Source organism: Pristis pectinata, chromosome 4 (genome assembly GCF_009764475.1).
Source record: "Pristis pectinata isolate sPriPec2 chromosome 4, sPriPec2.1.pri, whole genome shotgun sequence".
Taxonomy (NCBI): domain Eukaryota; kingdom Metazoa; phylum Chordata; class Chondrichthyes; order Rhinopristiformes; family Pristidae; genus Pristis; species Pristis pectinata.
This window is the reverse complement of record NC_067408.1, coordinates 87,140,348-87,153,085: the sequence shown is the minus strand read 5'-3', so window position 1 is coordinate 87,153,085 and position 12,738 is coordinate 87,140,348. Positions and strand designations below refer to the sequence as shown.

The 12,738-nt window shown below is 40.6% G+C and overlaps 1 protein-coding gene across 5 annotated transcripts in view; it reads right to left on the bottom strand.

Moving 5' to 3' along the window:
- The window catches only part of si:dkey-100n23.5 (cyclic AMP receptor-like protein A), a 162,568-nt gene that overhangs the window by 142,172 nt on the left and 7,658 nt on the right, over positions 1-12,738 (bottom strand). For 2 of the 5 annotated variants that reach the window (XR_007956251.1, XM_052014812.1), the window contains exons 1-3: positions 10,418-10,786; positions 7,399-7,451; positions 5,448-5,502 (exon numbers count right to left, since the gene is read on the bottom strand). Coding sequence is in view for 4 of the 5 variants with exons in the window: in XM_052014812.1 (XP_051870772.1) it covers positions 5,448-5,502; positions 7,399-7,451; positions 10,418-10,522 (213 nt within the window). In the remaining variant the exon portion in view is untranslated. Of the gene's footprint in view, positions 1-5,447; positions 5,503-7,398; positions 7,452-10,417; positions 10,787-12,738 lie in introns of those variants that run through there. The other 3 variants (XM_052014813.1, XM_052014814.1, XM_052014815.1) reach the window with 2 other exon arrangements.

Below are 12,738 nucleotides of genomic sequence, written 5' to 3'. Positions count from 1 at the left end.
AATACACCATATGCCTTCTTAACCACAGAGTCAACCTGAGCAGCCGCTTTGAGCATCCTATGGACTCGGACCCCAAGATCCCTCTGATCCTCCACACTGCCAAGAGTCCTACCATTAATACTATATTCCGCCAACATATTTGACCTACCAAAATGAACCACTTCACACTTATCTGGGTTGAACTGCATCTGCCGCTTCTCAGCCCAACTCTGCATCCTATTTATATCCCTCTGTAACCTCTGACAGCCCTCCAAACTATCCACAACACCCCCAACCTTCGTGTCATCCGCAAACTTACTAACCCACCCCTCCACTTCCTCATCCAGGTCGTTCATAGAAATCACAAATAGTAAGGGTCCCAGTACAGATCCCTGAGGTACACCACTGGTCACCGACCTCCACTCAGAATATGACCCTTCAACAACCACTCTTTGCCTTCTGTGGGCCAGCCAGTTCTGGATCCACACTGCAATGTCCCCTTGGATCCCATGTCCCCTCACCTTCTCCATAAGCCTCACATGGGGTACCTTATCAAACGCCTTGCTGAAATCCATATACACTACATCTACTGCTCTCCCTTCATCGATGTGCTTAGTCAGATCCTCAAAAAATTCAATCAGGCTCGTAAGGCAGGACCTGTGTCCATTCTCTGTGTTGAAAATTCTTTGTCACGAAGTTCTCCTTCACACATCTGTCCCAAATTTGTTTTCCACTAGGTTGAACTGGCAACTCTTTGACCTGCAGTTTAATTTGAAACCATACTCCAAATTTGTCGTTTCCATACTATGCTCCAGCAGATTTCTTCTCATTCACCTTTCAGTACAAGTTCTTTTTTCCCTCTCTCCTTATAATTCGATCTTCTGATGTTAGTGGTCAGCTTTGTGGTTCTCTGCAGAATTGGTTCCAGGATTGAATTGTTTTATAGTTTGAAATATAAATTATATGTTTCAGGTCACAAAGAACTCCAGATGTAAATGCAAGACCTTTGAAACTTTCTCCAAGGTATGCAATTTATAAACACTTAAAATGGAGTCAGTTCCAAATTCCTGGTCCATACTAGATATCTGCATGTCTCTGTGATAAGCTGGTTCCACATCCACAAATAGCAAATTACATTCACTGCTCAATACTTGGTTGTGTTATAACATGATCTGCTGTTCACAACAGCGAGAGACATGATTCTGCGCACTTCTCCTATCTCCTGAAAGTTCAACATAAGAAAATAGGAGCGGGAGTAAGCCACCTGGCCTTTCAAGCCTGCACCGCCATCCGAAATGATCATGGCTAATCTACACCACACCTCAACTCCTCTTGTGTGCCCCACAGCTCCCCATAGCCCTCAGTACCTTGATCTTCTAAAAATGTATCTATCTCCAGTTTAAATACTTCTAATGATTTGGCTGGACCGTTAAGTGCTCTGTTGAGACAATAAATTTTCTTAAAAATTCTGATAGCCATTCAGAGATCCATCACCAGCAAAACTTTTCACTTTCCTCTGGGATTTATCTTATGCACAAAGATGTTCCAACACATGCAAAAGCCAAATTCTGCAGATCCTGGAAATCTGAAATTAAAATAGAAAATGCTAAATAACTTAACAGGTTGATCAGCATCTATGCGAGACAGGAAGTTGCTTTAAATCAATGACCTTGCATCTAACCTTGAATAATTAACTAGTATCAACCAAGCACAGAGGGAAGGAGGGGGACTGAATAGAAATAAAGCAACAAGATAAATGGAATAGAGCAGTTATTTCCAACAGCTGCTTTCAGAAAGGTTGGGGATGGTAATTACAATTGGAACTTGTAATACTTAAAGAGTTAATTCTGAAGGCTGTAAAGTGCCTTATCAGAAAATTTATTTCTCAAGCTTCACTGAAAGCCAAAGACAGAGGTCAGAATATTTCGTGATTTTTATTAATGACTTGGATGAGGGGATAGAAGGGTGGGTTGGCAAGTTTGCAGACGACACAAAGATTGGTGGCGTTGTGGATAGTGTGGAGGACTGTCGAAGATTGCAGAGGGACATTGATAGGATGCAGAGCTGGGCTGACAAGTGGAAGATGGAGTTCCATCTGGAGAAGTATGAGGTGGTACACTTTGGAAGGGCGAACTCCAAGGTGGAGTACAAAGTTAATAGCAGGATTCTGCGTAGTGTGGAGGAGCAGAGGGATCTGGGGGTTCATATCCTCACAGGTGGACAGGGTAGTTAATAAAGCTTATGGGATGTTAGCATTCATAAGTCGTGGGATCAAGTTTAGGAGCCGCGAGGTAATGATGCAGCTCTACAAAACTCTGGTTAGACCACACTTAGACTACTGTGTCCAGTTCTGGTCGCTTCATTATAGGAAGGATGTGGAAGCGTTGGAAAGGGTGCAGAGGAGATTTGCCAGGATGCTGCCTGATTTAGAGAGTATGCATTATGAGGAGAGACTAAGGGAGCTAGGGCTTTACTCTTTGGAGAGAAGGAGGATGAGAGGAGACATGATAGAGGTATACAAAATATTAAGAGGAATAGATAGAGTGGACAACCAGCGCCTCTTACCCAGGGCACCAATGCTCAATACAAGAGAGCATGGCTTTAAAGTAATGGGTGGGAAGTTCAAGGGAGATATCAGAGGGAGGTTTTTTACCCAGACAGTAGTTGGGGCATGGAATGCGCTGCCTGGGGTGGCAGTGGAGGCAGATACATTGGTCAAATTCAAGAGATTGCTAGATAAGCATCTGGAGGAATTTAAAATAGAGGGATATGTGGGAGGAAGGGGTTAGATAGTCTTAGGCGAGGTTTAAAGGTCGGCACAACATTGTGGGCCAAAGGGCCTGTATTGTGCTGTACCGTTCTATGATTCTAATAAGTATGAGGCAGATAATTATGATGACAAGTGAACCAGACTGAATGGAACTGATCCAAAAAACAATCATCTAATCCATGTTGGTCTTCCCAAAGTAAAACAGACTGGATTGTGAAAAGTGAATACAATAAGCAAATTTGAAGAGAGTGCAAGTACAAGTCCTCCCCAGGTGACAGCAGGGTTCTGTTCCTGTGAACCGTTTGTAACCCAAAAGTTGGAAATGCGATTGAGTTCCTACACAGAAGATGTCTGCAATCCCACACCAGCTGGCAAATCCATCCTGCCAGCCTTCCAAACGCTCGTTCATATGTATGGGCTGTACGTAAGTCGGGTGTTCATAAGCTGGCAAGGACCTGTACGTTGCTTGGTTCATCTAATGGAGTGTTTGGTGCCCTGGGCAATGGGGAGGAGGTAAAGGGCAGCTGTCACATCTTCTTCAATGTCATGGTAAGGGAGAAGAGGACCAATGTGTCACTTCAAGAATGGTGTCTTCAAAATGTTGAAAGAGCTGGAGATGGGCTAGTGGAGGAGATGGTTGAAGGAGGTTATAGGACAAGTTAGGTGTAGTCAGGCCAGCAGTCATCTGCAACTGTCTTGGCACAGGTAATGTAGACACCTTTGTGGTCCCTTACTTGGACGATGACATAATCTAGCTCATGCTAATGCTTGGACTGGAGTTGTTGCCACTACATGCTGTGTTTGTCCATCAGATAAAGTAGGTGTTCATTATGACCAGTCTGTGCACCAAGCATTTTGTCAAGATAAAGACTCTGCGGGAGTTGTCCTTCCACACTGAATCCTTGCCAATCATGCCTTGCCAGAGGTCGTTCTCCTTCCCACCCTGGCTTTGAAGATACCGAGGATCAGTTTGTCTCCCCGAGGCATCCAGACAAAGGGTTTAAGGTTAGAGTAGAAGTCCTCTTTAGCCTTGTCCGAATCTCCAAGAGTTGGAGCAAACGCTCTAATGATCTAGCGTATTGGTCAGATGTTAAGGGATACACATGGAAATGCTGTCCAGCATGTATATACTTGCTCACACATATACACACATGGGCTCAGAAAGAGGAGCCCTTGCCCAATGCCTTCCTCCTGGCTTCTAACATGTTTCTTGCCCATGCTCCTAGCTATGCTCTGACTGCTAGCTGCCAAGTTTGGGTGCATACTCCTTGCCTCCTTCTCTGGCCACACATCTAACTGCATTTCTGGTCCTGCACACTAATCCCTGGATCTGGCCATACACCTAGCCAGGACCCTGGGCCCACCCTTGCTCTGTTCGCATATCTAATGATACCAAGCTCCAGCTCAGGCCACACACCTGACCACACCAGTTGCAAGTCATGTACTGCAATAATTGTAGCTTTCTTAGAAGACCCTTTTATTTCTTGACTTGTACTACATTTTGCTACTGTTATGCCCAAATACTTACTGTTCCTTATTTCCACCAAACTGCTACATGTTGATCTTACAGGTCATTTCTCAGTATCTACTAATCTCATCATTTAAAAAATGAGCAATCAACGACCTTTTTGTTTCTTTGTGTAGTTGTGAATCTGATCCTGATAACTGTACCACCTATCAGCCCAAGTATTATCCAGGTCTCACCGCACTGGGCATTGATTACTATATCCAGAGGAGTTTCAAATAGAACTGTACAGCACACATTGAGAAACATCCCCATTTACGACAAATCACAATAGATAGTTAGACCTATTTCACTTCCCTGTGTAATTCCAATAATGAACGAAAGCTGAAATGATTGGCTTCTAAAAACCACAAACGTCATTTAGTGTCTGGCATGAACCCAGCTAATGGAGAATTTTCCTTTGGATTCCCACCGACTTGAGTTTTACTAGCATGAATATAAAGCTGGTTAAAATATAAGAAGAACAACCTAGCATCACCCCAGGCATCATTTTCAACTTTTTGTCCCATTAATTTCTCTGGTAGCATCAGAATTTTCTTCATGTTTCTCATTCTCATTAGATACTTAGGATCCTCACTATATGCTGAATGTTTTCAGTCTTCAGTAGTGACGTACAAAATCTGAATAATACCCCTTCCTTTCCTATATTAAAATCTCCTTTGCCTTTAAGAAATCCACCAATTACTTTTACTAATCTATTCCTTCTCAAGCCTTTTACATACAAGCTTGAACAACAGAATTATTTATTGCTTTGTTCATTAAAGTAAGTTTGAGGTAAACAATAATGTATCACAAACAAAATACACAATCCTTCTGCATTCTGAGCATTCATGACACATACAGTATCTTCTTTCTTTTGCCATTCTATCCAAAGTGCAAATAAAACAAAAATTGGTATCAGTTCAAGCAAGAGACCACTTATTTTACCAAACCAACATAACTGGCCACAAAATGGCACAGATAAGCAAATTAATGAAATGTCCATCCTATTGATGTGACCACCTGAGAGTGAATATTTCTGTTTTCTCCTTTGCAACCCTCCTTGCTTACGGGTACCTAATGTGGACATCAATGAAGAATGTGATAAATCTAAAGATGTAACAGTGTTTAGAGACTGTGGTTGGCAGAACATATTAATAATAAAGCATCTTAAATTTTATATTTTTTGTTTACCTGAGCCAAAGAGTTGTACTTCCGAAATAACCATATCACAAGAAGCATAAAGAAGCTAAATAAAAACAACAAAATTGTTAGTACATATTCTCCATGAGTGTTAATGAAATCTCTGATCCTTTGCATCACAAGAATTCACAGATCTTATCCAGCATGCAGCTGAGCGGTGCAGATTACAAAGGTCCTTGGTTTAATACCTGTAACTGTTATAATCTCAGGAGCTGCAAAAGTGGTGCTATAAGTGACTCAATGCCCCTGACCTAGGCAGGGAATGTCTAAGAAGAATCCATGGAGCTGCATCAACCATATTTTTTTCTACACAAAAGTCTCTTGCCCACAGAAATTTGTCTCCATCTTGCATCTGCTTCATAATAGTCATAGAGTCGTACAGGACAGAAACAACCCTTTGGCCCAGCACATCCATGCCAAACTTTCTGCTCAACACTAATCCGATTGCCCATATTATGTTAGTATCCTTTTGTGCCTTGCCTATTCAAGTGCCTGTCTAAATGTCTCTTAAATGTAGTGAGTGTATCTCATTCCATAACCTCCTCTGACAGCAAGTTCCACCTATCAATCACTCCCCTCAAATCTCCTTTAAAACTTCTTCCTCTCACCTCAAACCTATGCCCTCTTGTTTTTGATACCCCTACCACAGGAAAAAGAGTTTGACTATCTATCCTATCTATGCCTCTCATAATTTTATATACTTTTATTGGGTCACCCTCAGCCTCCTGCGCTACAGAAGAACAAGCTCAGCTAACCAATCTCTATTCATAGTTAAATTCTTCCAAACCAGGCAATATCTTGTGAATCTCCTCTACTCTACCTCCAGCACAACCACATCCTTCCTATGGTGTGGCAACCAGAAATGCACACAATCTCCCAAGTACAGTCTAACCAGTGTTTTGCAAAGTTTCAACATAGTGTTCAAACTTCTATATTCTATGCCCCAACCTGTGAAAGCAAACATACCATAAGCCTTCTTTGCCACCCTATCTACCCGTGTTGCCACTTTCAGGGAACTATGGACTTAAACCCCAAGATTCCTTTGTTCATCCTTAGCATCCTACCATTTATTGTACATGTCCTACCCCTATTTGACTTCCCAAAATGCATCACCTCCCACTTGTTGGGATTAATTTCCATCTGCCAATGCTCTGCCCAACTTTCTATTTGATCTATATCCTGCTGTAGCTTTAAGCAACCTTCCTCACTATCCACAGCACCACCAATTTTTGTTTCATCTTCAAACTTACTAATCAGTCCTCTTGCATTCACATCCAGATTGCTAACATATAACAAACAATAAGGGTCCCAGCTCCAATCCCTGTGATACACACTGGTCGCAGACTTCCAATCAGGAAGGTAACCTTTCACCACCATCTTCTACAACCTATCAACAAGCCTATTTCAATCCAATCAGCCAGCTCATGTTGGATCCCATTTACTTTAACCTTCTGAATCAGCCTACCATGTGGGACTTTGTCAATGCCTTACTAAAGTCCATATGGACAACATTTACCTCCCTGCCTTTAGCGATCTCAGTGACCTCCTCAAAAAACTCACATTAATGAGACAGGAGTTTCCATGCAAGGTGTAATCTTAACCAATGGATCCACAAAAGAACCAATGGATCTGCAAGAGACCTAGTGTCAGTACAGAATGAACATATCGGTGCCTAACTAAAACCAACAATCTCACCAGGAATCAGGGATCCACACACAGGAACCTTCTGCTGTGGATTGCAAAGCCATCCACTCATTAAAGTCACTTCAAGGGGTCTACTTTCCTCTTAATAATTTCCTATTAATATTAGGCATTATGGAAGGTTTTGTTGTTCTGCAAGCACAATTGATTCACAAATATGTGATGCATATATAGCACAACAGTCAAAATATAATAAGAGAATTTTGTTTAATCAGAGATAATGAAGTGAAACAAAACTTACCATCCAATGAGAGAGAAAGCAGCAGAGGCCCGCTTTACTGCAATGATGACGACCTGCGGGTTAATAGGAATTTTATTAAATTTTCCTCAATTTGACTTTTGGCATCTCAGTGTGGTTTACAGACATCCATCATGTATTGAGAAATAGTAAAAGACAATTTATTTTTAAGCTTTTATTTTTAAAAAAGAAAGGTATGTAGGTATGAAAATTAAATTTGCATATATAAAATCACATATTTTAAAAAAATCTCTGGAGAGAAATTAGTCTATTGTGAAAAAGATAACTATGAAGAGAGGTGAAGAGTGCTGATTTCCACAAGTTCTGAAATAGCCGAGCAAGCTATTCAGTTCAAGGGCAATTATGGATGGGTGTTAAATGCTGGCTTTGCCACAACTGTTGAATGAACTTAAAATAGACCTCACCAATTAAGAAACTTTCACTCAGTGTTGCCCAATAGCAAGAAATTCAACAACATCCCTCCAATCAATGTAGTCTCAACAAAAGATAAACTGGAAGGCTCCAAAGGCACCAAAAGGCTGTGTCCCTGTTTATAGCTACTTGGACAAACTTTTGTTTATACTTTTGAGAAGCATAGACTTGGAGATATTTAATTAATATCAATAATAAACTCAGGGAAAATATTAAGTTCGTATTGACAATTTTTTTTCAATTAGATGGATTAAAAGGACCAGAGAATGCTTAAAAATCACGGAGGTATATGATCAGTCATACACTTAATGAATGGCAGAACAGGCTTGAAGGGTGCAATGGCCTCTTCCTGCACTATTTCTTTATGCCATACAAGATATCATTGCAATACTCCCTTGACGTTACTAGCTGTCCACATATGTGTAACGGCATAATGGCAATCAGCAGCAGGGAGTATTTCTTAACGTAAAACAGGATGTTAAGGAAATGCATGATCTTATCATCATCCTGTCAAAAGTTCTGTTCCCAGACACAACATTAGCCCTCACCCTGCAAACTATGTTAAACTGAACCAGACTGTACACAGCCTTGGTAGTAATTTTCATCTCAAATTGAGCTTCACCTCATATCTGTGCCGTCTCAAAGACTGTCTTTTTCCAGCAAGATAACAGTACCTGATTCTTCCCTTGTCTCAGCTCATGTATTGTTAAAACCCTTGGTTACCTTTAGACATGACTGACTGGCCTTCCTCAGTTTATTCCCTATAAATTCAAGGCCATCCAAAACTCTGCTGCATATGTAATAAGTCAGACCTAATTCCATTCACCATATACTTGCAGACCTACCTTTACACTAGCTCCTGGTTAAGTAATGCCTCAACTTAAATATGTTCATTTGTTTTCAAATCCATTTTCTTACTTCTCCTTATCTCTAATCTTCTTCAGCACAATAACCTTTCAAGTTATCTGCACTCCACTAATGCTAGACACTTGCATATTCCAGAATTTAATCCCTTCAACTGCCATGAAATTCTCTCCAAAGACATTTCTCTTTAGTCACTTTCATCCTTTACATCAACCACATGAACTTCTTTTTTGACTGAATGTCAATTCTTTGTTTGAATTGTTCTTGTCAAGCACCTTTGAATGTTTCATTTATAATGACACCCTTGATATACAGAATGGTGTTGTGGTCATTAAGTAATTCAGACCTAAAATGGGATTTTCCCAATATTGCAGACTGCCAGTTCCACAGGAACTAGCAGTACACCAGAATTTCTCAGAGGTGCCATTCTTCATTTATAATCAAACTGTAGTTAGCAGGATATTTAACTGCATAGGCATCATTGACAGGCTCAATCCTGACCTTATTATGCACACTCGATTTATAATGCATGCCCCAAATAATATTCTTGACTAGCATTGAGAAATGAGGATCAAAAAACAAACTGCTGGAGTAACTCAGTGAGTCGGGCGGTATCCGTGAAGGCAGAGGGATGATTGACGTTTCAGGTTGAGACCTAGCATCAGGATACAGGGTGCAGGCTCCTGATGCAGGGTCTCGACCCAAAATGTCGACTATCCCTCTGCCTCCACAAACGCTGCCTGACCCGCTGAGTTCTTCCAGCAGTTTGTCCTTAGCTCCAGATTACAGAATCTGTAGCCAGTGTCTCTGAGAAATGAGGACTGATGCTTTTCATTCTTTCCATCACCAAGTCTCTCTGCTGATAGCAGCCAGCATAACACAGATTTTGATCAAACCTGCAACTTTCTTGACTTGTATGAATCAATAATACAGCACATATATACAAATCCTAGCTAATAAGAAGTATTTTATACTTTAGCATGTCTAGTATGGGCCCTCACCACAAGAAGATCACCCCTACTCTGGAGCCTATTTGATCAGTGTCTTAGAGAAAGTAGGAGCAAAAAACTGCTGGAGGAACTCTGCAGGTCCAGCAGCATCTGTGGAGGGAAATGGACAGTTGATGTTTCAGGTGGAGACCCTTCATCTGGACCCTTCATCTGAGAGAAGGTATCAGCATTTTAGGGAAGATATTAGCACATGACACAACTGATAAGAAAGGGCACCTCAATTATTTTATATTCTTCATATGATTCAAATGATTGTTTGTATAGAAATATGTGAAGACATCAAATGCACTGAGTCACTAAAAGGAACAACGTGTCTTAATTGGTCTAGCCGAATCATTAATTTTGTGGTTACACTGCCAAAAAAAATAAAATTCATGACCAAGGTACTCCACTCATGCCACTAATGCCAGCTTTTGCTCAGGGGGTGGGTGAACAGATAGCAGGTAACGGGAAGTGTTCGGAATTACGTTGCCCAGAGGAAAATATTAATTTAAATATTATTTAAAATTATAACTTAGTTATGTCACAGCCCGAAATCGTTTACACCAGTAATAACGCAGATTTTTTTTTAAAAAGGCCATAATGCTGAAGGAATTGTTGAAACGAGCTATGCAATTATTTATTTCGTCATGATATTTTGAATTGTTTAGCCGGGCCTGCAGCTCAGGCTGGCGGAGGGTAAGTCAGATCAACGACACGGCCGAAGCCATACTCACGCATTTGTAATCCTCCGAGTCCGAATTAAACATAGTGCAGCGGAAATTCGGCACGCCGGTGAGGTTGCTGGCAGCGGTGGTGATTTGCGGCGGCTCATTTTCCATGGTAACCGGGCTTACAAAAGCTGCTGCCGCCGCCACACTAACAGGCACAAAGTTACGGCATCCGCTCTGGGACTAACGAGTTCGCTCGGGCCCGAGCTCCAGCACCTCACCTCCTCGCGTAAACATGCCCCAAAAGGAGAACTGGCAGGTTCCTCCAACACACAAGAAATAAAGACGCTCTTACATCTACAACCGAGTGGCACCGTTTTCATCATTTCCAACCATACCAACAACACCGTGCCGCTTTCATCAGTGCGTTATTTCACGAGCTGCTGCTTCAGACACTTTCCACAGAACACAACAAGGCTTGTTCAAACTAGTTTTTTTTGCATTAGAATATTGCAAATATTTTGGGAAAAAAACTCATTACATTTGAAGATTTCCAAAAATCTGCAACTAAGTGATTTAACCACTAAATTCATCTTCAAAATAGTCTTTCATTAGGAAACTATTGGTTCATTACCTCTTGACATTTCGGAATTGTAAGGAAGTTTGATGTAAGACACCTAGAATTTATGTAATTAATTATATAAAATTCTTTCCTCTCACATTCATAAGGCACATCTAACCAAAGTAAACAGATATATTTACAATGAATAAGAAAAAAACAATGCCGACTCATTTGTGTGACCTTGAAAAACTTTTTTTGAAAAACTGGAATTTACAGCTACCTGCCAGTTTGGAAATTGGCAAAAATGCCGACATCATTAGCTTCCGGATAGCCTTTAGTCACCTCAAAGGGACAAGCTAGAATCAACAAGGTTTCCTTGTTGTAGGTAAAGCACCACAACCATGTTGCAGATTCCATCAAATCACATGAAGTTTTTCAGTCAAATAATGTAAAAACTATCCAGCTGTGATATCAATGAAAATATTTATTTGTGAATATAATATAGGCTGGGAAAATGCATACTAAAAGCAAAAAGATAAACTCTGCATAAACATTGTCAAAAGACTAATTCAGACATACAGTACATCCTAAACCCCAATGAAGTTACACAGAGGATCTTCAGGTGCAATCACTTGTTGCATACCTTATTGTCCCAAATCTAAAATGGCTGCATTTGCTTTAGAGTTGCTAACAACTTGAAGCTAGGTAGTCTCCCATTAGTCTTACAGGAAGGAACATTTGCAGGTAAAGCAGTAGGTTCACATTCCATTTGCAAATCGTGAGTCAGGAACCATTCCAGAGATAGCTGCTGGTACTGTCGATAACAATCTTCGAGTGCAAAAGCAAAATATTACACATGCTGGAAATCTGAAATAAAAATAGAAATTGCTGTAAATACTCTGCAGGACAGGTAGCATCTGTAAAAAGGGAAACAGAGTTAATGTTTTAGATTGATGATCCTTCATCAGCATTCACATGGAGCATAAGAACCATTCTATGCAATACCATGTATGACGTGGTCATCTTGGTAAAAGTTCACAGGTGAATCAGAAATGATTCCCACCTTAAAGAAATATAATACTCAAATAAACTTAAAGAGTTTCATGCATTTGTTTTAGAGTGAAATGGAGATTACTCTTATCCCATAGAGCAGTCGGCAGTGTGTGCTGATTCTCTGCCTGCCTTCAAACGGGGGCTGAACCTGTTCTTGACTGGAGCAGAGATCCATATCATATAAAGTGGTTGAATAGCAAAATTAGTCATTTTGATCTTCTGGACACACTTCCATTATCTCAGCAGTCAGAGATGAACTCTTCTTTTTCCTTTTCAGTCCAATTTTTTCCCCTTTTTTTTGTCTCTTCTGACCTTGCACTTCATTGTACTGCACTTTCTCTGTAGCTGTGACACTTTCCTCTGTACTGTTATTGTTTTTACCTGTACTACATCAATGCACTCTGTACTAACTCAATGTAACTGCACTGTGTGATGAATTGACCTGTACGATCGGTTTGTAAGACAAGCTTTTCACTGTACCTCGGTACAAGTGTGAATAATAAACCAATAGATCAATACATGGATGTGAAAGGACAGGAAAGGGTATTCAACAATGGTCCTACATACATTTATCTTATATCTGAGTGTTAAAGTTACATAAAGTGTAGAATACAGAAACAGGGTCAAATGACTCACATCACCATCAATCAAAGACTCAAGTGTACAAGTTACATTAACACTGGGGCTACACGAATAGGTTAGAAGCTGGTTATTATGTGATGAGCCACTCACCTCCTGACATCCCAAAGCCCTTCCATCATCTACAAGACGT